The sequence below is a fragment of the Pristiophorus japonicus genome, chromosome 14 (genome assembly GCF_044704955.1).
Source record: "Pristiophorus japonicus isolate sPriJap1 chromosome 14, sPriJap1.hap1, whole genome shotgun sequence".
In the NCBI taxonomy this organism is placed as follows: domain Eukaryota; kingdom Metazoa; phylum Chordata; class Chondrichthyes; family Pristiophoridae; genus Pristiophorus; species Pristiophorus japonicus.
Genome location: NC_091990.1, coordinates 175,818,770 through 175,844,783, shown reverse-complemented (window position 1 = coordinate 175,844,783; position 26,014 = coordinate 175,818,770). Strand labels below are relative to the sequence as shown.

At 43.4% G+C, this 26,014-nt stretch overlaps 1 protein-coding gene across 1 annotated transcript in view; it reads left to right on the top strand.

Moving 5' to 3' along the window:
• The first annotated feature begins 9,572 nt into the window (after positions 1-9,572).
• Positions 9,573-26,014, top strand: part of otog (otogelin) — a 350,354-nt gene continuing 333,912 nt past the window's right edge. The window contains exons 1-4 of the mRNA XM_070898763.1: positions 9,573-9,576; positions 10,131-10,229; positions 11,780-11,934; positions 21,048-21,169. Coding sequence (XP_070754864.1) covers positions 9,573-9,576; positions 10,131-10,229; positions 11,780-11,934; positions 21,048-21,169 — 380 coding nt within the window. The remainder of the gene's footprint in view (positions 9,577-10,130; positions 10,230-11,779; positions 11,935-21,047; positions 21,170-26,014) is intronic.

The window sequence follows — 26,014 nt, the reverse complement described above, 5'->3', positions numbered from 1 at the left end:
GCTCAAGTTTTTAAATTCATACATTAATTACTTTTGAATCATATGTACGAAGTTCATGATAATCAAAGGTGTAATGTATTTTGTGTATCTTACATTTATTTAATATTTTAAGTGATTACTTACTGTATGAAGGTGTTACTTTACTCCATCAAAATAGCTGGTCATCCACACATCAACAGCTTGCCTTTATATAGCGCCTTTAACATAGCAAAATTTCCCAAATCTCTTTGAAGGAGATATTACAATGGGTAACCAAAAGCTTGGTCAAAGAAATATGTTTTCAGGAGGGTGTTAAAGGATGAGAGGGAAGTAGAGAAGTGCAGGGATTTAGGGAGAAATATGCAGAGCGTGGGCCTACGGGACGAACGGGCTGGCCACCAATGGTTGGGTAAGGGGATGGGGGGGAGATGCACTGGAGTCAGAGCAATGGAGCATTTGGGGCTGGGGGTGAGGGGCAGTATTCTAGCACTTGAGAATGTTATATAGGTAGGGAGGGGAAAGATCATGAAGGGATTTATGCATGAGGATGAAAATCTTATATTTGAAGTCTTCTGTGAGGTCTCGTGAGTCAATCTAGATCAGTGAGAATGAACATAAGAACATCAGAAATAAGAGCAGAAGTCGGCCATTTGGTCTCTCGAACCTATACCGCCATTCAGTAAGATCATGGCTGATCTTCGACCTCAACTCCACTTTCCTGCACTATCTCCATATACCTTGATTCCCTTAATATCGAAAAATCTATTGATCTCTGTCTTGAATATAATCAACGACTGAGCCTCGATAGCCCTCTTGGGTAGAGAATTCCAAAGATTCAGCGGCCCCTGAGTGAAGAGGTTTCTCCTCATCTCAGTCCTTAGACCGCTTACTCTGAGACTGTGACTCTTCGTTCTAGGCTTCCCACTCAAAGGAAACATCCTCCTGCACCTGTCAAGCTCTAAGAATTTTGTATGTTTCAATAAGATCACCTCTCATTCTTCTAAACGTTGGAGTATATAGGCCTAGTCTACTCAATCTCTCCTCATAAGACAATCCCCCTGTCCCTGGAATCAGTCTGATGAACCTTTGTTGCATGCCCTCTATGGCAAGTATATCCTTCCTTAGGTAAGGAAACTGTACAGTACTCCAGGTGCGGTCTCACCAGGGCCCTATATATGTATGTCTCCGCAAAATCCTACAAATCCTCTGGGAGGACAGACGCACCAACGTTAGCAACCTCGACCAGGCCAACATCCCCAGCATTGATGCACTGACCACACTTGATCAGCTCTGCTGGGCAAGCCACATTGTTCACATGCTAAACACGAGGCTCCCAAAGCAAGCGCTCTACTCAGAACTCCTTCACGGCAAACAAGCCAAAGGTGGGCAGAGGAAATGTTACAACGACATCCTCAAAGCTGCCCTGATAAAGTGCAACATCCCCACTGACACCTGGGAGTGCCTGGCCAAAGACCACCCTAAGTGGAGGAAGTGCATCCGGGAGGGCGCTGAGCACCTCGAGTCTTATCGTCGAGAGCATGCAGAAACCAAGCGCAGGCAGCGGAAAGAGTGTGCAGCAAACCTGTCCCACCCACTCTTTCCCTCAACGACTATCTGTCTCATCTGTGACAGGTACTGTGGTTCTCATATTGGACTGTACAGCCCTCGTATTGGACTGTACAGCCACTTAAGAACTCATGTAAAGACTGGAAGCAAGTTTTCCTCGATTCCGAGGTACTGCCTATGATATATAGAGTGATGAGTAAGTGGCACCTGATGCAAGATAGTATATGAACAGCAGGGTTTTAGGTAATCTGGGCGGAGGATAGGAGGCTGGCCAGGAGAGCGTTAGAATAGTTCAGTCAGGAGTGACAAAGGAATGGGTGAGGGATTCAGCAGCAGATGGACTGAGGTAGGGGCAGAGGCGAATTATATGGAAATGGAAGTCTGTCTTGGTGACAGAGATGGGATAGGAAGTTGAGCTCTGGGGTCAAACAGGATTCTGAGGTGGTAAAATAACATAGAAAGCAATAAACAGGGCTCTGGTGAAATTGAACATTTAAGCATGTGTTAAATATTAGAGAAGTTTTGTATAACTGTAGACTTAATTGTGTACCCTGAGTATATAAAGGAAATAAACGTGGGAATTTAAAGCAGCTCTTGCTGTTTTAAGCCTTTATCGAATACAACACATCCATTCTTTGTGTCATTCCTAATAAAGTGTGCCACCATCATTTTTATGCCATTGAACAAATTTGGCTAAATACCAACATTATTCATAGAATCATAGAAACTTGCAGAACAGAATGAGGCCATTCAGCCCATTGTGCCCGTGCTGGCTCTTTGGAAGAGAAGTCGTGCTTAGTCCCACACCTTGTAAGTTGCTCATCCTCAAGGTCACCTCTTAACCATCTCTGTTCCAAGGAGAACATTCCTAACCTTTCCAACCCCTCCTCATAATCCCTTTTAAAATTATTTATGGATTCAGCTTCCATCACCTTTTCAGGTAGTGCGTCCCAGATCCTGACGACTCTGAGTGAAAAGAAATTCTTCACATCTCCCCTCTCGATCTTTTGCCAATGATTTTGAATTTATCGCCAGAGGGAATATATTTTCCCTATTTACTCTATCAAAACCTCATCATCTTGAAAACCTCTATATGGTCACCTCTTAACCATCTCTGTTCCAAGGAGAACCGTCCTAACTTTTCTAACCCCTCCTCATAACTGAAGTCTCACATCCCTGATTACGCCTGATAAACCTCCTCTATACCCTTTCTATTGCCTTTACATCTTTCTGGAAGTGATGCCCAGAATTGTCCACAATATTCCAGCTGAGGCCTAACCAGTGATTTATAAAGCTGTAGCATGAACTCTTTGCTTTTATATTCTATTTCTCTATTTATAACCCCAAGTAACCCATATGCTTTTTTAACAACCTTATCAACTTTCCCTGCCCCCTTTAAGGATTTGTGTACATAGACACCAACTCTCTCTGCTCATCAGCACTTTTCAAAATTGTGACATTTATCATATACTGTCTTTCCATATTATTTCTCCCAAAGTGCATCACTTAACACTTCTCTGCATTGAACTCCATCTGCCACGCTTCTTCCCATTTCACCATCCTGCCTATGTCATCCTGAAGTCTATAACTATCCCCATCATGATCTGAAGTTTCATATTATCTGCAAACTTTATAATGCTGCTCCCTACACCCGAATCTAGATCATTTATAAAAATTGCAAAGCATAAAGGACCCAAAGCTGACTCTCGGAGAATACCACTGCAAACAACCTTCCAGTCTGAAAAATAACTTCTACATCCATATCAGCACTTTCCCCTTAATTCCATGGGCTTCCATCTTCTTGACAAGCTCCTGTGTTGCACTTTGTCGAATGCCTTTCCAAAGTCCATATATACAACATCTACTGAATTACCTTGATCAACCTTCTCTGTTACTTCATCAAATAATTCAATCAAGTTAGTTTACATAATTTACCTTCAACAAATCCATGCTGCTGTCCTTGATTAACCCATTAAGCCTATCCAAATGATTTTTTTTCGTCGCTGATAATGGTTCCCAATAATTTCCCCACCATCAATGTTAGACTGACTGGCCTATAGTTTCCTAATTTATCCTGCTCCCCTTTCTTGAATAGCACTATAATGTCAGCAACCCTCCAGTCCTCTGGCATGACTCCTGTATCCAATGAGGATTGATTATGACCAATGAATGCTATTTCTATTTTTGCTTCTTTCACCAACCTAGGATGCAGTCCACCTGGACCAGATGACTTACCAAATTTCAGCAATGCTAATATTTTTAGTACATCTTCTCTTTTATTATCCTGTCCATAACTTCCCTCTCTTTTATTGTAACTTTCACATCATCCACTTCCTTTGTGAAGACAGATGCATAGTACTCATTTAATACTTTTGCCATGTCCTCTGGCTCTACATGAAGATTTCCCTTTAGGTCCTTAATAGGCCCAACTTTTTCCCTAGTAAACCAATTAAACTTTATATATTTATAAAATGTTTTAAGATTCAATTTAATGTTGCCTGCTAATCTTTTCTCATAACCTCTCTTTGCCTACCATATTAACTTTTTCAATTCCCTCCTATAGATGTAGTCCTTACTACTAGGGGGATCAAGGGGTATGGCGAGAAAGCAGGAATGGGGTACTGAAGTTGCATGTTCAGCCATGAACTCATTGAATGGCGGTGCAGGCTAGAAGGGCCGAATGGCCTACTCCTGCACCTATTTTCTATGTTTCTATGTTTCTATACTTTCCATAATCTTCCTGGTTATTGACTAAATCTTGCTGCTGACATTTGTTATAAGCCTGCTTTTTCTGTTTTATTTTAATGTTTATTTCCTTTGTCATCCAGTGCACTATAGCTTTAGATGCCCTATCTTTTCCCTTCAAAGGAAGATGCCTAGTTTGTACCTGAACTATCTCTACCCCGAATGCCCTCCATTGCTCCATTCCCGCTTTCCCGGCAATTGCCTTTTTACATAAGAACATAAGAAATAGGAGCAGGAGTAGGATATGCTCCGCCATTTAATACGATCATGGCTGATCCGATCATGGACTCAGGTCCACTTCCCAGAACCCCATATTCCCTTATCGGTTAAGAAACTGTCTATCTCTGTCTTAAATTTATTCAATGATCCAGCTTCCACAGCTCTGAGGCAGCGAATTCCACAGATTTACAAGAAATTTCTCCTCATCTCTGTTTTAAATGGGTGGCCTCTTATTCTAAGATTATGCCCTCTCGTTCTAGTCTCCCCTATCAGTGCAAACATCCTCTCTGCATTCACCTTGTCAAGCCCCCTCATAATCTTATACGTTTCAATAAGATCATCTCCCATTCTTCTGAATTCCAATGAGTAGAGGCCTAACCTACTCAACTTTTTCTCAAAAGTCAACCCCCTCATCTCCGGAATCAACCTAGTGAACCTTCTCTGAACTGCCTCCAAAGCAAGTATATCCTTTCTTAAATATGGAAAACATAACTGTACGTAGTATTCCAGGTGTGGCCTCACCAATACCCTGTGCAACTGCAGCAAGACTTCCCTGCTTTTATATTCCATCCCCTTTGCAATAAAAGCCAATATATTGGCCTTCCTGATCACTTGCTGTAGCTGCATACTAACCTTTTGTGTTTCATGCACCAGGACCCCCAGGTCCCGCTGTACTGCAGCACTTTGCAATCTTTCTCCATTTAAATAATAACTTGCTCTTCAATTTTTTTCTGCCAAATTTGCATGACCTCACACTTTCCAACATTATTCTCCATCTGCCAAATTTTTCCCCACTCACTTAGCATGTCTATGTCCTTTTGCAGGTTTTTTGTGTCCTCCTAACACATTGCTTTTCCTCCCATCGTTGTATTGTCAGCAAACTTGGCTACGTTACACTCGGTCCTTTCATCCAAGTCGTTTAATATAGATTGTAAATAGTTGGGGTCCCAGCACTGATCTCTGCGGCACCCCACCAGTTACTGATTGCCAACCAGAGAATGAACCATTTATCGCGACTTTCTATTTTCTGTTAGTTAGCCAATCCTCTATCCTTGCTAAGATATTACCCCCAACCCCATGAACTTTTATCTTGTGCAGTAACCTTTTATGTGGCACCTTGTCAAATGCCTTCTGGAAGTCAAAATACACCACATCCACTGGTTCCCCTTTATCCACTCTGTTCGTTACATCCTCAAAGAATTCCAGCAAATTTGTCAAACATGACTTCCCCTTCATGAATCCATGCTGACTCTGCCTGATCGAATTATGTTTTTCCAAATGTCCTGCTACTGCGTCTTTAATAATGGACTCCAACATTTTCCCAACCACAGATGTTAGACTAACTAGTCTAGAGTTTCCTGCTTTTTGTCTGCCTCCTTTTTTAATTGGGGTGTTACATTTGTAGTTTTCCAATCTGCTGGGACCTCCCCAGAATCCAAGGAATTTTGGTAAATTACAACCAATGCATCCACTATCCCTGCCGTTACTTCTCTTAAGACCCTAGGATGCAAGCCATCAGGTCCAGGGGATTTATCTGCTATTAATCCCATTATCTTACTGAGTACCACCTCCTTAGTGATTGTGATTGTGTTTAGTTCCTCCCTCCCTATAGCCCTTTGACTATCCACTGTTGGGATATTTTTAGTGTCCTCTACCATAAAGACTGATACAAAATATTTTTTCAGAGTTTCTGCCATCTCTATGTCCCCCATCACTAATTCCCTGGTCTCGTCCTCTAAGGGACCAACATTTACTTTAGCCACTCTTTTTCTTTTTATATTCCCGTAGAACCACTTGCTGTCTGTTTTTATATTTTGTGCAAGTTTACTTTCATAATCTATCTTCCCTTTCTTAATCATTTTTTTAGTCATTCTTTGCTGGCTTTTAAAAGCTTCTCAACCGTCTATCTTCCCACTCGTTTTGGCCACTTTGTATGCCCTTGTTTTTAATTGGATACCATCCTTTATTTCTTTAGTTAGCCACGGATGGCTATCTTTTCTTTTACACCCTTTTCTCCTCATTGGAATATATTCTTGAGTTACGAAATATCTCCTTAAATGTATGCCACTGTTCATCAATCGTCCTACACTTTAATCTATTTTCCCAGTCCACTTTAGCCAACTCTGCCCTCATACCTTTGTAGTCTCCTTTATTTAAGCTTAGTACGCTGGTTTGAGATCCAACTTTTTCACCCTCCATCTGAATTTGAAATTCAACCATGCTATGATCATTCATTTCAAGGGGATCCTTTACTAGGATATTGTTTATTAATCCTGTCTCATTACACAGGACCAGATCTAAGATAGTTTGCCCCTGGTTGGTTCCGTTACATTCTGCTCAAGGAACCCGTCCCATATGCACTCTATGAACTCTTCCTCAAGGCTACCCTGACCAATTTGATTTGTCCAATCAATATGGAGGTTAAATCACCCATGATTATTGCTGTTCCCTTTTTACAAGCCCCCACTATTTCCTGGTTTATGCTCTGACCAACAGAGTTGCTAATGTACAGGCATAGACTACTCCCAGCAGTGACTTTTTCCCCTTATTTTCCTTATCTCCAACCAGTTCTCAATCCACGTCAGCACACTACCCCCAATCCCATGTGCTTTAACTTTGCACATTAACCTCTTGTGTGGGACCTTGTCGAAAGCCTTCTGAAAGTCCAAATATACCACATCAACTGGTTCTCCCTTGTCCACTCTACTGGAAACATCCTCAAAAAATTCCAGAAGATTAATGTGCAAAGTTAAAGCACATGGGATTGGGGGTAGTATGCTGACATGGATTGAGAACTGGTTGTCAGACAGGAAGCAAAGAGTAGGAGTAAATGGGGACTTTTCAGAATGGCAGGCAGTGACTAGTGGGTTACCGCAGGATTCTGTGCTGGAGCCTCAGCTGTTTATATTGTACATTAATGATTTAGACGAGGGGATTAAATGTAGTATCTCCAAATTTGCGGATGACACTAAGTTGGGTGGCAGTGTGAGCTGCGAGGAGGATGCTATGAGGCTGTAGATTGACTTGGGTAGGTTAGGTGAGTGGGCAAATGCATGGCAGATGAAGTATAATGTGGATAAATGTGAGGTTATCCACTTTGGTGGTAAAAACAGAGAGACAGACTATTATCTGAATGGTGACAGATTAGGAAAAGGAGAGGTGCAACGAGACCTGGGTGTCATGGTACATCAGTCATTGAAGGTTGGCATGCAGGTACAGCAGGCGGTTAAGAAAGCAAATGGCATGTTGGCCTTCATAGCGAGGGGATTTGACTACAGGGGCAGGGAGGTGTTGCTACAGTTGTACAGGGCCTTGGTGAGGCCACACCTGGAGTATTGTGTACAGTTTTGGTCTCCTAACCTGAGGAAGGACATTCTTGCTATTGAGGGAGTGCAGCGAAGGTTCACCAGACTGATTCCTGGGATGGTGGGACTGACCTATCAAGAAAGACTGGATCAACTGGGCTTGTATTAACTGGAGTTCAGAACAATGAGAGGGGACCTCATAGAAACATTTAAAATTCTGATGGGTTTAGACAGGTTTGATGCAGGAAGAATGTTCCCAATGTTGGGGAAGTCCAAACCAGGGGTCACAGTCTAAGGATAAGGGGTAAGCCATTTAGGACTGAGATGAGGAGAAACTTCTTCACCCAGAGAGTGGTGAATCTGTGGAATTCTCTACCACAGAAAGTAGTTGAGGCCAATTTACTAAATATATTCAAAAGGGAGTTAGATGAAGTCCTTACTACTAGGGGGATCAAGGGGTATGGCGAGAAAGCAGGAATGGGGTACTGAAGTTGCATGTTCAGCCATGAACTCATTGAATGGTGGTGCAGGCTAGAAGGGTCGAATGGCCTACTCCTGCACCTATTTTCTATGTTTCTATGTTTCTATGTCTATTTGTCAAGCATGATTTCCCTTTTACAAATCCATGCTGACTTGGACCTATCATGTCACCTCTTTCCAAATGCGCTGCTATGACATCCTTAATAATTGATTCCATCATTTTACCCACTACCGATGTCAGGCTGACCAGTCTATAATTCCCTGTTTTCTCTCTCACTCCTTTTTTAAAAAGTGGGGTTACATTGGCTACCCTCCACTCGATAGGAACTGATCCAGAGTCAATGGAATGTTGGAAAATGACTGTCAATGCATCCGCTCTTTCCAAGGCCACCTCCTTAAGTACTCTGGGATGCAGACCATCAGGCCCTGGGGATTTATCGGCCTTCAATCTCATCAATTTCCCCAACACAGTTTCCCGACTAATAAGGATTTCCCTCAGTTCCTCCTTCTTACTAGACCCTCTGACCCCTTTTGTATCCGAAAGGTTGTTTGTGTCCTCCTTAGTGAATACCGAACCAAAGTACTTGTTCAATTGGTCTGCCATTTCTTTGTTCCCCGTTATGACTTCCCCATGTTTCTGACTGCAGGGGACCTATGTTTGTCCAGATAATATTTTTTTAGTGATGTTGGTTGAGAGATAAATATTGGCCAGGACACCGAGTATAATTCCCCAGCTCTTCTTCGAAATTGTACCGTGAGATCTTTTCCGTCCACCTGAGATGGCGGTCAGAGCCTCGGTTTAACGTCTCATCTGAAAAAACTGTACCACTGACAGTTCAGCACTCCTCAGTACTGTGTTGGGGTGTCCGCCTAGATTTTTGTGCTCAGGTCTCAGGAGTCTCGTAACATTCGTACTCTATTTTTGTTTCACGCCTTTTTGAAATTTGCCGACAAATTTGCTCATCTATTTTCTTCTCACTGTTTGAAGCTTTTTAAAAAGAACTCCTAACAATGTAACAGCTCCCCCTCTGTTCCTCAACTCAAGCCAAATAGATTCAGTCCTAGAACTATCTAGTAAATCCTTTCTATTTAGAACTGTAACATCATCCTTAATCAATACAGCCACACCACCTCCTCTTTCTCCTTCTCTATTATTCCTGAAAACTTGTTAACCGGAATATTAAGAAACAATTTCTGGCTTTGTACGAGCCATGTCTTTATTAATGCAACCATGTCATAATCCCATGTAGCAATTTGCACCTGCAGCTCAATAACCTTATGAGTAACACTGACATTGACATAAATACAATTTAATACCTCCATCATTTTGCTACTTTCCTCAATCTGGTCCCTGCAGTTTTTGGGATATGTCTAATTTTACTGCTATTGATATCTCGCTGTTCTCTGATCTCACTTTTGTTCTCCTCTGCTATATTCTGGTTCCCCAGCTCCTGTCAACTTAGTTTAAAGCCTCCCCAACAGTGCTAGTTAACTTCCCAGCTAGAACATTGGTCCAAGCTCTGTTGAACTGCATCCTGTACATCTTGCACAGATGCCTCTTCTAGAACTGGTCCTAATGCCCCAAGAATCTGAAACCCTCCCTCCTGCACCACTTCTCCAGCCATGCATTTACCTGCCACTCATTTATCTGCACTATCATCCTGTTTCCATATTCACTAGCACATGGCCCTGGGAGTAACCCTGAGAGTACAACCTTTTGAAGTCCTTTTTAAAAATCTTTTTCCTAACTCTTGAAACTCTGCCTGAAGGACCTCAACACTTTTTCTACCTATGTCATTGGCTCCACAATATTGAAATTACATTTGTTCCTTTCAGCTCTATGTTCGCTCCCATGTCTAAATGCAGGAATATGTGTAAATGTGGACCAGTGTGACTGCAGTGAATTTGAGGCAAATGGGACACGGTGTCAAACAGGTACAAATTTGATAAAAGAAGAAATTTCAATAGTAATTTTTAAATGTATAATGGTTCATAATTAAAATGTTGACATTTATAAATGTTTTTAATTATAGTACGTTAATTATAAGAAAATCAAATCACATTTGAAAAGCAATTTGTTTAAGAGATTTTTTTCATTTGTTAAGATCCTTTAATATGCACAATAGTTCTGATTTACAATGCCGTACATTATTATGGCAGTTTGCAAGGGTGAGATAAATCTGAATTTTTGGTTTACATTCAATGTATGTACAATTTATAAACACTACACGTTGTTAATCTGAAATTCACCTAAACAAAATACAAAAATGATGTCAAAATCATGGAAATGTTACAATGATTGGTAATAGTACCTCACATTGCAAATCAGTTTAAACAGAAGTAAAATCAAAAGGGAGGATACAAGAGAATATAAACTACAATTGGTAAAGAAGTTAATATTCTGGGAGGTGAAAAGTCATACAATAAACTACTCTGGTTTGGTTTATTTCAATCAAAAAAATATAAAGCTTACACGAGGAGTATGCCACAGATGATAAGTTCAGCTCTAATGAAGAGATAACATGGATAATTTTAATTTTGGGCGATAATGTAAAAAGGGCGCTATCAGATTAATCGCTCATTATACATCTCTCCTGGTTTTCATCTCGACTGACTTCAATGGAAATGAAAATCGGGAGAGATGTATAATGGGCAGCTGATACAATATCGTCTAAATTCAAAATTACCACCAAGGGGTTTGTGTGTGAACAAGAAAATTATATTCACGGGTGACTTGAATTCATATAAGTTGGTATATGTATGTGTGAATTTTTTTAAAATAAAAGAGAGAAGCAGTATCTGACACTTGCCTCCTATTTCAAATCTTACTATAGAATGGTATATGAATAGGGCTTTTTATAGTACTGTACACTAGTTTGATTGGGCCCCAATTGGTTGTGATGAAGTTGTACATGTTCCAAGTCACTACTATATTCACAATCCAGCGTAAGCAAATGAACTCTGCAGGAACTGCCTCTCAGAGTATTTGGCAAATGCAATGGCATAAATTACATAGAAACATAGAAAATAGGTGCCGGAGTAGGCCATTCGGCCCTTCGAGCCTGCACCACCATTCAATATGATCATGGCTGATCATGCAACTTCAATACCCCATTACAATGTATTTACAGCATAAATTAGATTGTGGAAATACTGGGCCTTAATGTATGTAGTGCAATTTGCTCCCCAAGTATCCCAATTTTGCATAAAAAGTTCCAGAGGCAGTAAAAATGTTAATTTCTGTGGGATCTAAGTGACCACTAATTATTTGCCTGGGGTATGAGTGATTGGGAACAGGTTTGGTCCATTGGAATTCTATATAAATTAGGAATAAAGATGTATAGCTTGGAATTTAATGGTTTGACAAATGTACTTTTATCTTGACTTAGCAACAGAATTTCATCTCTTCAGTATAAAAGTTGGTCCCAAAATGATTTTAAATACTTTAGAATAAAAAAAGTAGGTAACTTTTATCTGTTTTTCAGTTCCCAATAAAGGTAACAATCGTGATTTGATCTGTCGAACTTGGGGCCAGTACAACTATGAAACATTTGATGGACTTTATTATTATTACCCTGGAAATTGCACATACACACTAGTGAGGGAGTGTGAGCAAAGTCAGCAGAGCTTATTAATTCAGGTAAGAATAGAGGCTGAAGGTAACATACTTGTAATTAATGTTGCTGTTCTTTATTCCATGTGATCTCGGGATGTGGGTGGTGCTGTCATAGACACATTTTTATTGCCCACCCCTGGTTTCCCTGAGATGATGATGAGCCTGCTTCTTGAACAATTGCAATCCTCTCACAATAGTAAAGATTACCAGGATTTTAACCTAGCAATGCTGAAGAAATGCCGTATATGTCTGAGTCAGGATGGTGTGCGACTTGGAGGGGAACTTATGGGTTACTGCGCTCCCATGACATGGCTGCTCTTGTTCTTCTTGGTGGTAGAGGTTATAGGTCTGGGAGGTACTATCAAAGTAAGCTTGGTGAGTTGCTCCGTGCACTCAGATGGTAAATATTGAAGTCACAATGCAGCGATGGTGAAGGATGTACATGCTGCCTTGTTCTGTATGGTGTCAAACTTCCTGAGTATTGTTGTATGGCAACCATCCACATGAGTGGTGAGGATTCTATCACGCTTCTGATTTGAACCTATTAGATGGTGGAGAGGCTTTAATGGGTGAGGAGGTGAGCCACTCATCAGAGTACCCCAGTCTCCCTCCATAAAAGCAAGATCCTAAAAACAAAATCCTCATGCCAACAGAATGCAAAAGCTCGAAATAAAAATAACAATACCCCATTTCACACAAAATGCGAGACTCCCATATATCAAAAAGGGGACTACCATCCACACCAAAACTGCATACCCAAAAGTGAGAGCTTTCATCCACACAAGAGAAAGATTCCCAATTCGCACAAAAACTGAGATCCCCAAATGTGAAATTGTTATGTACACAAAATCATCATCATCATAGGCAGTCCCTCGGAATCGAGGAAGACTTGCTTCCACTCTTAGAATGAGTTCTTCGGTGGTTGAACAGTCCAATACGAGAGCCACAATCCCTGGCACAGGTGGGGCAGATAGTCATTGAGAGAAAGGGTGTGTGGGACTGGTTTGCTGCACGCTCTTTCCGCTGCCTGCGCTTGATTTCTGCATGCTCTCGGCAATGAGACTCGAGGTGCTCAGCGCCCTCTCGGATGCACTTCCTCCACTTAGGGTGGTCTTTGGCCAGGGACTCCCAGATGTCGGTGGGGATGTTGTACTTTATCAGGGAGGCTTTGCGGGTGTTTTTGTAAAGTTTCCTCTGTCCATCTTTGGCTCGTTTGCCATGAAGGAGTTCCTAGTAGAGCGCTTGCTTTGGGAGTCTCGTGTCTGGCATGTGGACTATGTGGCCTGCCCAGCGGAGCTGATCAAGTGTGGTCAGTGCTTCAATGCTAGGGATGTTGGCCTGGTCGAGGACGCTAACGTTGGTGCGTCTGTCCTCCCAGGGGATTTGTAGGATCTTGCGGAGACATCGTCGGTGGTATTTCTCCAGCGACTTGAGGTGTCTACTGTACATGGTCCATGTCTCAGCCATACAGGAGGGCAAGTATTACTACAGCCCTGTAGACCATGAGCTTGATGGTTGATTGGAGGGCCTGGTCTTTGAACACTCTTTTCCTCTGCTTTTGTTGATAAGAGGCTCCTGAGGGTATGGGAAATGGTCCACATTGTGCAGGCCACACCGTGGATCTTGATGACTGGGGGGCAGTGCTGTGCCGCGAGGACAGGCTGGTGGAGGACCTTTGTCTTATGGATGTTTAGTGTAAGGCCCATGCTTTCGTACGCGTCAGTAAATACGTCGACTATGTCCTGGAGTTCAGCCTCTGAATGTGTGCACACACAAAAAGGGAGGTCTTCAAATACATGAAGTGCAATCCATTGTACAACAAAGCAAATTCTGCCATTCCCCTTCCCCCTACCCTCATCCTGCTCCTTCCTTGAAGCCTGAAAATTTGAAAGCTTGGAGGATTGGAAAAGGCTGATCTCTGATCATGTTTTTTCTCTGATCAGGCAATACTCTTTGCTTAGGCTATCTTTTACCTCCCGCACTTAAATGTGTGTGTTTAGTGGAGTGGAGGACATCATTTTTCCTCCCCTCCTAAAGGTTTTGACTCCTTGCCAGGGGACAGTCCCATGGGTGCTGATTATCCTCTATAACCTTGCCCCGGTGCCATTATTTATCTGCGAGCTGTAAGTCTTGACGGTGGGAGTGAGCAGGCTATTTGACTATGGCTGGACGCCTTCACATCTCTGCCCAGGTTCTGCCCTCATCTGAGGCTATCACACACACACTTTCCAGTATAAGCATCAGTAGCAGGAACCCTGGCTGATTTTCCATTCCTTATCCCAAGGCACCAAGGCAATTTATATTGTTCCTAGCGCCACCAATGCTAAAATCAACTAATTGAGCACAGATTGGGATTGAACATCATTTTCCTATCTTTATGACTCAGCTACTTACTGGCTTAGCTGGGTAAGTTTAAAAAAAAAAAATTATTTTAAGTTCACTGCCATTTTCTAGCATAATGCAGTTCTGTTTTATCTACTTCTGCTCAAAGTCCCCATTGTCTGGGTAGTCAGTCGATTATATGGGTATCTAGCTAAATGTTTATTATTGTATTTGATATTTGACACACTGTTTTGGGGCCTCATAGATCATCTTACCTTTGTCTAAACTTGCATTTGGAATTGTTTGCCCACTATTTTCCTCTGCCAATAAATCTGGTGACCAACAGCACAAGGCCCATTTTTGTCTTATTTTACAGTAATCAATCTCATGTTGATGCAGCCAACAACATTTCTAGCATTTAGGGAGATTTATAGAACAACGTAATTCATTTTCTTTGATGCAGCGATCCAGTACTGGCTAGCATATTTGTCCATGAATATTGCTAATTGTTGGTTACATAACATAGAAGAACAATTTGCCGATCACATAAGTGATCTCAATCTACAAACTTTTGATTAAATGTCGACTATTGTTCACACTTGAGATAGCAGAATGGAAAGGATATATATCCTCAGAATGGCAAATTTAGTAAACAGCAAATTCGTTGCTCAATATCTGTACGTAACCCTAATAGGATTTTATTTCATTCACAATTTTCATTTGTCCTTCGAACCATTGTACAAAAGTCAAATAAAACTTCCTCTGAGTTTATAATTGTCATCATAGAAACATAGAAACATAGAAATTTACAGCACAGAAGGAGGCCATTTCAGCCCATCATGTCCACGCCGGCCGACAAAGAGCCGCACGACCCTTGATCAGCAGCCCTAAAGATTACATATAAACCTATGAAGAATGACGGAAAGGCAAAGAGCACCCAGCCCAACCAGTCTGCCTCACGCAACTGCGACACCCCTTATACTGAAACATTCTACACTCCACCCCAACCGGAGCCATGTGATCTCCTGGGAGAGGCAAAAACCAGATTAAAACCCAGGCCAATTTAGAGAGAAAAAAATCTGGGAAAATTCCTCTCCGACCCATCCAGCCGATCGAAACTAGTCCAGGAGATCACCCTGGCCGTATTTTATTCCCTGTAGTACTTACCATTATATCTGCGCCATCCAACAAAAGGTCATCTAGTCTAATCCCAATTACCAGCTCTAGGTCTGTAACCCTGCAGGTTACGGCACTTCAAGTGCCCATCCAACCATCTCTTAAAAGTGCTGAGGGTTTCTGCATCCACCACTCTTCCAGGCAGCGAGTTCCAGATCCCCACAACCCTCTGCGTAAAGAAGCCCCCCCTCAAATCCCCTCTAAACCTTCCACCAACCACCTTAAAACTATGCCCCCTCGTAATAGACCCCTCCACCAATGGCAGTAGACCCTTACTATCCACTATGTCCAGGCCCCTCAATATTTTGTACACCTCAATGAGGTCTCTTCTCAACCTCCTCTGTTCCAATGAGAACAAACCCAGCCTATCCAATCTGTCCTCATAACTAAGATTCTCCATTCCAGGCAGCATCCTAGTAAATCTCCTCTGCACCCTCTCGAGCGCAATCACGTCCTTCCTATAATACGGTGACCAGAACTGCACGCGGTACTCCAGCTGTGGCCTAACCAAAGTATTATACAATTTAAGCATAACCTCCCTGCTCTTATATTCTATGCCTCAGCCAATAAAGGCAAGCATTCCATATGCCTTCTTAACCACCTTATCCACCTGCCCTGCTACTTTCAGGGATCCGTGGACAACCACCTCCTCACGGTAGAGGATCCCGCTGACCTGCGGAGGATGCGTGAGTGCCAGGAGATTTACTCGGCCGCATCCTCCGCCAGGATCAACTGGGAGAAATGTTCTGGACTCCTGGTGGGTCGGTGGGTCAGTGGCGGGTGGACTCCCTGCCGGAGGAGCTCAGGCCTTTTGCCTTGAGCACGACCCATCTCCTCTATCTGGGAGTCTACCTTAGCCCCGACGAGGAAGCCTGGCCGGCGAACTGGCAAAAGCTGGAGGCCAAGGTCGCTGCTTGCCTAGGGCGCTGGACCGGACTGCTCCGAGTGCTGTCCTACAGGGGTCGAGCGCTAGTCATAAACCAGCTGGTGGCCGCCATGCTGTGGTACCGGCTGGTCACTTTGACCCCTCCCCCTGGGTTTGTCACCAAGATACAGAAGAAGCTGGTGGACTTCTTCTGGAACAAAAGGAAGCACTGGGTCTCTGCTGCGGTCTTGAGGCTTCCGCTTGGGGAGGGCGGTCAGTCGTTGGTGTGCGTCAGCACCCAGCTCGCGACTTTCTGTCTTCAGACCCTGCAGAGATACCTTTACGTCGAGCCCCCTCCTAGGTGGCATGCTCTGGCGACGTATTTCTTCCGCCAGCAGCACGGCCTCAACTACGACACGCAGCTCCTGTTTGTGAGCATGGGGGGGGCGTCAGAACCGCCTTCCAGGAGCTGCCTGTCTTTTACAAGGAACTCACCAGGGTCTGGAACAAAGTCTCCACCAAGCGCAGCTCTCCACCGGCTGGAGTGGCGGCTGTCCTGCACGAGCCGCTGCTCGGGAATCCGTACCTCCACGACCGAGGTTTTAGGTGGCAGTCGGACGAGAGGGCTGTGGCTGGTGAGGTGACCAGGGTCAGGGACCTGCTCGATGGCGGAGGAGCGGGCTGGATGGCGCCAGACACGCTGGCGCGGCGCCTAAATATGGCCGACGTCCGCCGCGCAGCCGATGCCATCGAGTCGCTAAAAACAGCTCTGGGCACTGACTCCGTTAGGTGCATCGAGGAGGCTCAAGCACGTGGGGAGATCCCGTCCGGACTGACCCCCGTCCGGATGGAATTCCTCATCGGCGCCAAACCCCGAAACCTCCCTTGGGAGCCGGCGCCTCACAACTTGAGCCGCCTCGGGGAAATCCCTCCGTGCCTTTCAGTTCCGCGCGGAGGGGTTTCCTGTACGGGCTGCTCCTGCACACCCTCAATTTTGCCATCCTCGCCTGCCGTCCGGACACGCCATGGCGTACCATCTTGCCATCCGGAGGAGGCGGGGGTCCCCGATGGAGGGCACTCTACGCGGGAGTCCTCCCAGTATTTATCGGGGACTTGGCCTGGAGGGTGGTGCACGGAGCAGTGCCGTGCAATAAATTTTTAAGCCGGTTCACGGGCTCCCAGGCCGCCTGCAATTTCTGCGGTCTGGAAGAGTCCGTGTTCTGTGTTTTTATCGAATGCACAAGGTTGCAGCCCCTGTTTTATTATTTGAAGGGGCTGCTCCTGAAATTCTGGCTGCACTTCAGTCCCACATTCCTGATCTTTGGGCACCCTGTGCGGAGGGGAGCGGGTAGGTCCAAGGGCCTCCTCGTAGGACTGCTCCTGGGCACGGCCAAGGGTGCCATCAGCCGGTCCAGGCAGCGGGCGGTCGAGGGGGTCATTCAACCTGACTGCCTGCCTCTCTTCCGTGCGTACATCCGGTCCAGGGTGTCCTTGGAGATGGAGCACGCGGTGTCCACCGGTACGCTCGCGGCCTTCCGCGAGAGGTGGGCACCGGAGGGATTGGAGTGCATTATCACGCCCGGCAACCAAATTTTAATTTGATTTTATGTTTTAAAGTTTAATTTGTTTTAATTGCCGGTGTTTTTAGTGTCCCCCTCCCCTTTTATAGGGGGCACTTGGAGAAAAAATATGATTTTAGTGCCCAAAAAAAAACCACAAAAAAAAAATACAAATAAAACAAAAAAAAGAGCCTTGTAAATGTTTGGTGAGTCCCCCAGATCGGGGTGCCACGATTTAATGTTTTCATTTCCTTCCAAAAGAGTTCTGTGGACAAGCACTCTAAGGTCCCTTTGTTCATCTACACTATTAAGTGGCCTACCGCTTAATGTGTAAACCCTTTACTTATTAGCCCTCCCAAAGTGCATCACCTCACACTTCTCTGAATTAAATTCCATTTGCCACTGCTCTGCCCATCTGACCAGTAGACTTTCCCATGACTTTCCTCTTCAATATCAACCACACAGCCAATTTTAGTGTTGTCTGTAAACTTCTTAATCATACTTCCTATATTCACATTTAAATCATTGATATATACCACAAAAAGCAAGGGTCCCAGTACTGAGCCCTGCGGAACCGTACTGGAAACATCCTTCCAGTCACAAAAACATCCATCAATCATTACCCTTTGCTTCCTACCTCCAAGCCAATTTTGGTTCCAACTTGCTACTTTGCCCCGTATCCCATGGGCTTTAACTTTCATGACCAGTCTACCATGCAGGACCTTATCAAAAGCGTTAGTCCATATATACTACATCATACGCATTACCCTCATCGACCCACTTGGTTACCTCCTCAAAAAAATTCAAACAGGTTAGTCAAACACGATCTTCCCTTAACAAATCCGTGCTGACTGTCCCTAATTAATCCTTGCCTATTCAAATGCAGATTTATTCTGTTTTTCAGGATTTTTTCCAATAGTTTTCCCACCACTGACATTAGGCTGACAGGCCTGTAATTACTCGGCCTATCCCTATTTCCCTTCTTAAACAAGGATACTACATTAGCAGTCCTTCAATCCTCCGGCACCATGCCCATATCCAAAGAGGACTGGAAAATAATGGTCAAGGCCTTTGCTATTTCCTCTTTTACTTCGCTCAACAGCCTGGGATGCATTTCATTCGTGCCTGGGGACTTATCTACTTTCAAAACTGCAAAACCCCTTAATACTTCCTCTCTCACTATATTTATTTCATCCAGAATATCACACTCCTCCTCTGTAGCAGTATCTGCATTACCCCTTTCCTTTGTGAAAACAGATGCAAAGTATTCGTTAAGAACCCTACCAACATCTTCCACCTCCAGACAAAGATTACCCTTGTGGTCTCTAATAGGCCCTACCCTTTAGTTACCCTCTTACTCTTAATATATTTATAGAACATCTTGGGGTTTTCCTTAATTTTACTGGCCAAGAATTTCTCGTGCTTTCTCTTAGCATTCCTAATATCCTTTTTAATTTTGCCTCTTAACTTTCTATATTCCTCTAAAGATACTAAAGTATTTAGCCATTGATATGTGACATAAGCATCCCTTTTTTTCTTAATCCTCCTCTAAGTCCCTAGACATCCAGGGGGCTCTATAATTATTTTTCCCAGCCTTATTCTTTTAGGGTACATGTTTGGCCTGAGCATTCCGGATCTCCTCCTTGAATGCCTCCCACTGTTCCGACACTGATTTACTCACAAGTAGCTGTTTCCAGTCCACTGTGGCCAAATCACTCCTTAACTTAGCAAAATTAGCTTTCCCCCAAATCGGAACTTTTATTCCTATTCTTGTCCTTATCTATAACCAACTTGAATCTGACTGAATTATGGTCACTGGCACCCAAGTGTTCTCCCACTAATAGCCCATCAACTTGCCCAGCTTCATTCCCCAAAACTAAATCCAAGACCGTCCCCTCTCGTGTTGGGCGTACTACATACTGACTAAAAAAATTATCTTGAATGCATCTCAAGAATTCCGCACCCTCTATACCCTTCATACTAAATTTGTTCCAATCAATATCTGGACAGTTAAAATCCCCTACTATTACTACCCTATGGTTTTTAGACTTCACAGCAATTTGCCTACATATTTGCTCCTCTATCTCCGTCCCACTGATTGGGGGTCTATAATACACGCCCAGCAGTGTGATTGCCCCTTTTTTATTTTTCAATTTGACACATATGGCCTCATTTGATGATCCCTCTAACATATCATCCCTCCTCACCGCTGTAATAGTTTTTTTAATCAGTACTGCAACCCCGGCCCCCTTTTTACCCCCCTCTCTAGTCTAAAAATCCTGTAGCCAGGAATATTGATCTGCCAAACCTGCCCCTCTTTCAGCCATGTTTCTGTAATGGCTAGATTTTAGAAGAGAACTCCAGCACACATTAAGAGAGCCTAAGATTCTTGTATAGATCGGTTAAACAAATGCAAACCACTGTTGCTCAATGAGAAAAGGTGATCACTTTCTTTGGCTGAACAAAATGAGCAGTAAAATCAAATTGAACTGAAACTGCAAATTGGTTGAGGTTTTATTTCTTATTTTCTATAGGAGCTAATACATAAATCACTGTCATTAAGTATTTAAAACTGTATTTCACACATGGTGATAAATACCTTGGAAATATATTTCAAAGCAGTGTAATTAGATTAATGAAAAGCTTTATAAATATTATCTGCACTCAATTTTTGAAACACACTCCTGCATATTGGCCTCATTCATAATATAAATGACAGTTAAAGTGATTTACTGAAATAATTTGGATGAATAGAAATGAATGCTTCCCACTTTTGTATTTGATCGACAAAACCTGTTGTTGAATATAGGTCAGGTTCATGGACAGTCTTACATTCATGTACTGTTGACTGCCTGACAAATGCATCCTTGTTCATAAGAACAACTGCCCACCAGCATGACAGGTATTTTTAATACACTTTTTGTGATTTGTGCTCTTCAGAGCGAAGACCAACAGAATGAATAGAAGGTACTTTTGTGTTCTGGAATGGTCTTCATTATGGAGTTACTAGGCTGAGACTCATAGAACTTATTGAGATATTTAATCCATTGACTGTAAAAGGAAAAAAAATCATCTCCTTTCCCCGTTGGATTTATACTTGGGTTTCTTGGTGAAGAACGACTAATATTTGTGTAGTTTCGCTGTAGAACTGCTAATCTAAAATTATTTTGAAATCAAGTCTTTGATCTGTGTCTATTATATTTCCTGTTCTGCAGGTACACAATGACCCAGCATGCCAATCTTCTCCATATTCTTGTCAGCGATCGGTCAGTTTATTCTTTGCCTATGAAGGAGAAATTATTCTACAAAGCCATGAAGTCATCCACCATGGACAAAGGTAATCATTTTTTCTCTGATAAATGTCAAATCCTTCTGGCTAATCAGGGATGTGCCACAAAGAGATTTGGAGACTTGCCTGGATAGAAATACTTCTTGTTTGCAATTACAACCTAACCTCAATCTCAATTCAGGCTGCAACCTCTGTTAAGGAGACCATCTTAACACAATCTAAAGCTGCTTTTTATAAACCGGGTGTTCTGTAACACATCTCTAAATACATTAGACACCTTAAAACCGTAAAGAGTTAGGAGGGATTAATTGATAGAGGTAAAATGGAGCTGGATTTCGGCATTCCTGCAATCCTTTATGTAGGTAGCGAGGGTACCTGGCTTCACTGAATTCAGCTGAATATAATAATTTTGGATGTGTTCCTTACATATTTTCTGAGTCCAAGAAGCAAAATGAATGGAAGGAGGTAGGGAGCTATGAGAGTAGCAATTCTTAAAAGTCTGCAGCTCCACTGAACATAAGTGCTGGCTTTTGCTGCATTGAAAAGAATTTATGAAGATCGGCAAGGGCATGTGGGCAGTGTTTCCCCCTTCGATGATAACAGTTTGTCTGTTCTGTTAGGGGAAGTGCAGCTGAGAAAGTTAGTCATATTTTGGGCTGAGGGGAACTTGTTCTCTGTTCCCCAGTGTACAGCAAGCATGGCAAGAGGTGGTTGATTGTGCGATTGCTATCTCTCATATTCGTAGGTTGTGGGAGCAAACGAGGAAGCAATTCTCAGTCCTGAGGAAGAGTGCCGAGGTCACGGTGTCCATAATTTGAAACCTTAAATTGTCTTTATCCATAATGTGCAGGCACAAACACCACATGCTGAACATCAGTATCGGCAAAGGAGCAGGAAGGCATGAGCATTTACATGCCTATAAACTTTTGGCCTAAATATTGTGGTTGGCATTTAAAATGCTTTAAATGCCACACATAACTGTTGCATGTTGTGCCACCAAATCAGAATTCACTCTGAAACTACTTGCAAGCTGCTTAGTTGTCCACTCATGCAGGGTGGGTTATAGACTGGCACACTGTAAGCTCTTCTAAATGCTACAAGTAAATCGGGCTGAAAGTACTTGGCGCTGCTTTGTCAGAGCAGGCGCTGGTGACTTCTACTCTGGACCTCACCAGAATATGTGAGGTCAGAATGAGGTCACATCATGAGTATTTTTTCAACGAGGGTAGCGTGGGCACCCATCAGAGGAGAGGCACAGGAAATGTGGCACTGGATAGCCGCTTGGGTGGGAGGGTGGTGTAGTTGCTGTCAGTTCTCCTCCCATGAAGAAGTGCAGGAAGTAAATCTCATTGACTGACAATAAAAGTGCCAATCCAGGCAATCGCATCACCGATTTTCAGGGTCTTCTAGGCATAAAGCCAGCTCCTCTCAGTAACACACAGGCCAATCGATGGGTTGTTCCTGTGTGCTCAATTTCCTGCAAGTGTCCCAAAATGACATACCTGCCAGCAGAGGTGAGCAGGGAGCAGTGCCATTTCACAAGCATTTGTCACCTTAAGGCACTAGTACTGTTGTGTTTGTCTTTATAAACATGGATTATTTGTGACAGTTTAAGTCCTTGCTTGCTATAAATGATAAAATCACAGCACTGTTGTAAACATGATGTTGTTTCTCATGGGGTTAGAAACATAGAAACATAGACAATAGGTACAGGAGTAGGCCATTCGGCCCCTCTAGCCTGCCATTCAATAAGATCATGGTTGATCATTCCCTCAGTACCCCTTTCCTGCTTTCTCTCCATACCCCTTGATCCCGTTAGCCGTAAGGGCCATATCTAACTCCCTCTTGAATATATCCAATGAACTGGCATCAATAACTCTCTGCGGCAGGGAATTCCATAGGTTAACAACTCTCTGAGTGAAGAAGTTTCTTCTTATCTCAGTCCTAAATGGACTACCCCTTATCCTAAGACTATGTCCCCTGGTTCTGGACTTCCCCAACATCAATAACATTCTTCCCGCATCTAACCTGTCCAGTCCCGTCAGAATCTTATACGTTTCTATGAGATCATTTCTCATCCTTCTAAACTCCAGTGAATAAAGGACCAGTTGATCCAGGCTCTCCTCATATATAATAGTCCAGCCATCCCTGGAATCACTGGAAGGTCTGGTGAACCTTCACTGCACTTCCTCAATAGCAAGAATGTCCTTCCTCAGATTAGGAGACCAAAACTGAACACAATATTCCAGGTGAGGCCTCACTAAGGCCCTGTACAACTGCAGTAAGACCTCCCTGCTCCAATACTCAAATCCCCTAGCTATGAAGGCCAACATACCATTTGCCGCCTTCACTGCCTGCTGTACCTGCATGCCCACTTTCAGTGACTGATGAACCATGACACCCAGATCTCATTGCACCTCCCCTTTTCCTAATCTGCCGCCATCCAGATAATATTCTGCCTTCGTGTTTTTGCCCCCAAAATGGATAACCTCACATTTATCCACATTATACTGCCTCTGCCATGCATTTGCCCACTCACCTAACCTGTCCAAGTCACCCTGCACCCTGTAGCGTCCTCCTCGCAGCTCACACCGCCACCCAGTTTAGTGTCATCCGCAAACTTGGAGATATTACACTCAATTCCTTCATCTAAATCGTTAATCTATATTGTAAAGAGCTGGGATCCCAGCACTGAGCCCTGTGGCACTCCACTAGTAATAGCCTGCCATTCTGAAAAGGACCCATTTATCTCTGCTTTTCTCTGGTTTTCTTTCGTGGGGAATGTGATTACAAAAAAACTTTCCCCCTTACAAATAAGGCTTCTGTCAATTGTTTTCTGCAGCAGTTGACAGAAGACTGATTTGATGTGGCAAATCTCACCAATGGTGGCTTCAAAGAATCTGACAATGTCAAATTTTAATGTTGTGGTAATCGTCATACCCGCAGGCAGGGCTGTTACTGTGGTAGATTTTGTCTGGAGATCAGCACACTGCCGTGACCGTCTTCCTCATAAGACATAAACAGGTTTCTTCAGTCTTTCCCAAATAGGCATATCTTGATATGAACACTCAACTGCTGAGACAAGACTAAAGGTTTGAGGTGCATTCGCACTTGCCTTTTTTCCTTCACTGAACGCCTGTTCACCCCCAAATTCTTCACTTGCCATTAGAGATCCCATTGAAATTCTAATGCTGAATATTGTGGTTGGTGGAAATGAGGCAGCAAGGTTGCCATAGGAAAAGGTAACTGCAAAGTGAATCATCAAATAAAAAAATACCAGAGGAAGCAATAGTAGCAAGTTCTAACACAATACACCTGTGTGAAAACCGTTTACATATGAAAATGTTTAAAGATCAGAGCAGAAAATCTCGAGCAATGCTGAAAAGATTGTTGATTTCAGCAAGAGATCAAATTATACACACCAGACTAAAATTAAGAAATGTAATAGGGCTGATGACATCGTCAAAATGTTAGAAAAATTTTCTTCCACAATTCAACATTTCATGAATAAGATGTTCAGTCCTACTTACTGAATTCGGTGAGGCTTGATCTGGGAGTTTATTGGTGCATTCAAATCCAATCCGGCCAATTACCGGCCCATCAGCCTACTCTCAATTATCAGCAAAGTGATGTAAGGCGTCGTCGACAATGCTATCGTGCGGCACTTACTCATCAATAACCTGCTCACCGATGCTCAGTTTGGGTTCTGCCAGGACCACTCGGCTCCAGACCTCATTACAGCCTTGGTCCAAACATGGACAAAAGAGCTGAATTCCAGAGGTGAGGTGAAAATGACATCAAGGCGGCATTTGACTGAGTGTGGCATCAAAGAGAAGTCCTAATAAAATTGAAGTCAATGGGAACAAGGAGGAAAACTCTCCACTGGCTGGCGTCATAGCCAGCATAAAGGAAGATGGTTGTAGTTGTTGGAGGTCAATCATCTCAGCCCCAGAACATCTCTGCACGAGTTCCTCGGGGCAGTTGTCTCACCCCCTGACTCCTCAAAGCTTTCCCACCATCTACAAGGCACAAGTCAGGAGTGTGATGGAATACTCTCCACTTGCCTGGATGAGTGCAGCTCCAACAACACTCAAGAAGCTTACACCATCCAGGACAATGCAGCTCGCTTGATTGGGACCTCATCCACCACCTTAAACATTCACTCCTTGCACCATCAGCGCATCATAGTTGCAGTGTGTACCATCTACAAGATGCACTGCAGCAACTCGCCAAGGCTTCTTCGCAGCACTTCCCAAACCCGCGACCTCTACCACCCAGAAGGAGAAGGGCAGCAGGCGCATGCAAATTCCACTCCAAATACACACCATCCTGACTTGGAAATATATTGCCGTTCCTTAAAGGATGTCCTTGTAACATTTCCTCTGCCTTTGGCTCATTTGCCGTGAAGGAGTTCCAAGTAGAGCGCTTGCTTTGGGAGTCTCGAGTCTGGCATGTGAACTATGTGGCCTGCCCAGCGGAGCTGATCAGGTGTGGTCAATGCTTCAATGCTGGGGATGTTGGCCTGGTCGGGGACGCTAACGTTGGTGCGTCTGTCCTCCCAGGGGATTTGTAGGATCTTGCGGAGACATCGTTGGTGGTATTTCTCCAGCGACTTGAGGTGTCTACTGTACATGGTCCATGTCTCTGAGTCATACAGGAGACTGGGTATTACTACAGAACCTGTGGCCAAGGAGCTCCTCCCGGAGTCACAGTGCGGATTTCATCCCCTACGGGGCACAACGGACATGAACTACATCACGTCTTCAATCATAGCTGTTGTTACAATTATACAGGATGTCTATGAACACCACTATTTTTGCTGAATTGTATACAAAGCAGTGGCGTGCATAAATTAAAAAAAAAAAATTAAATTTGAATTTTCCTACTTCTGTT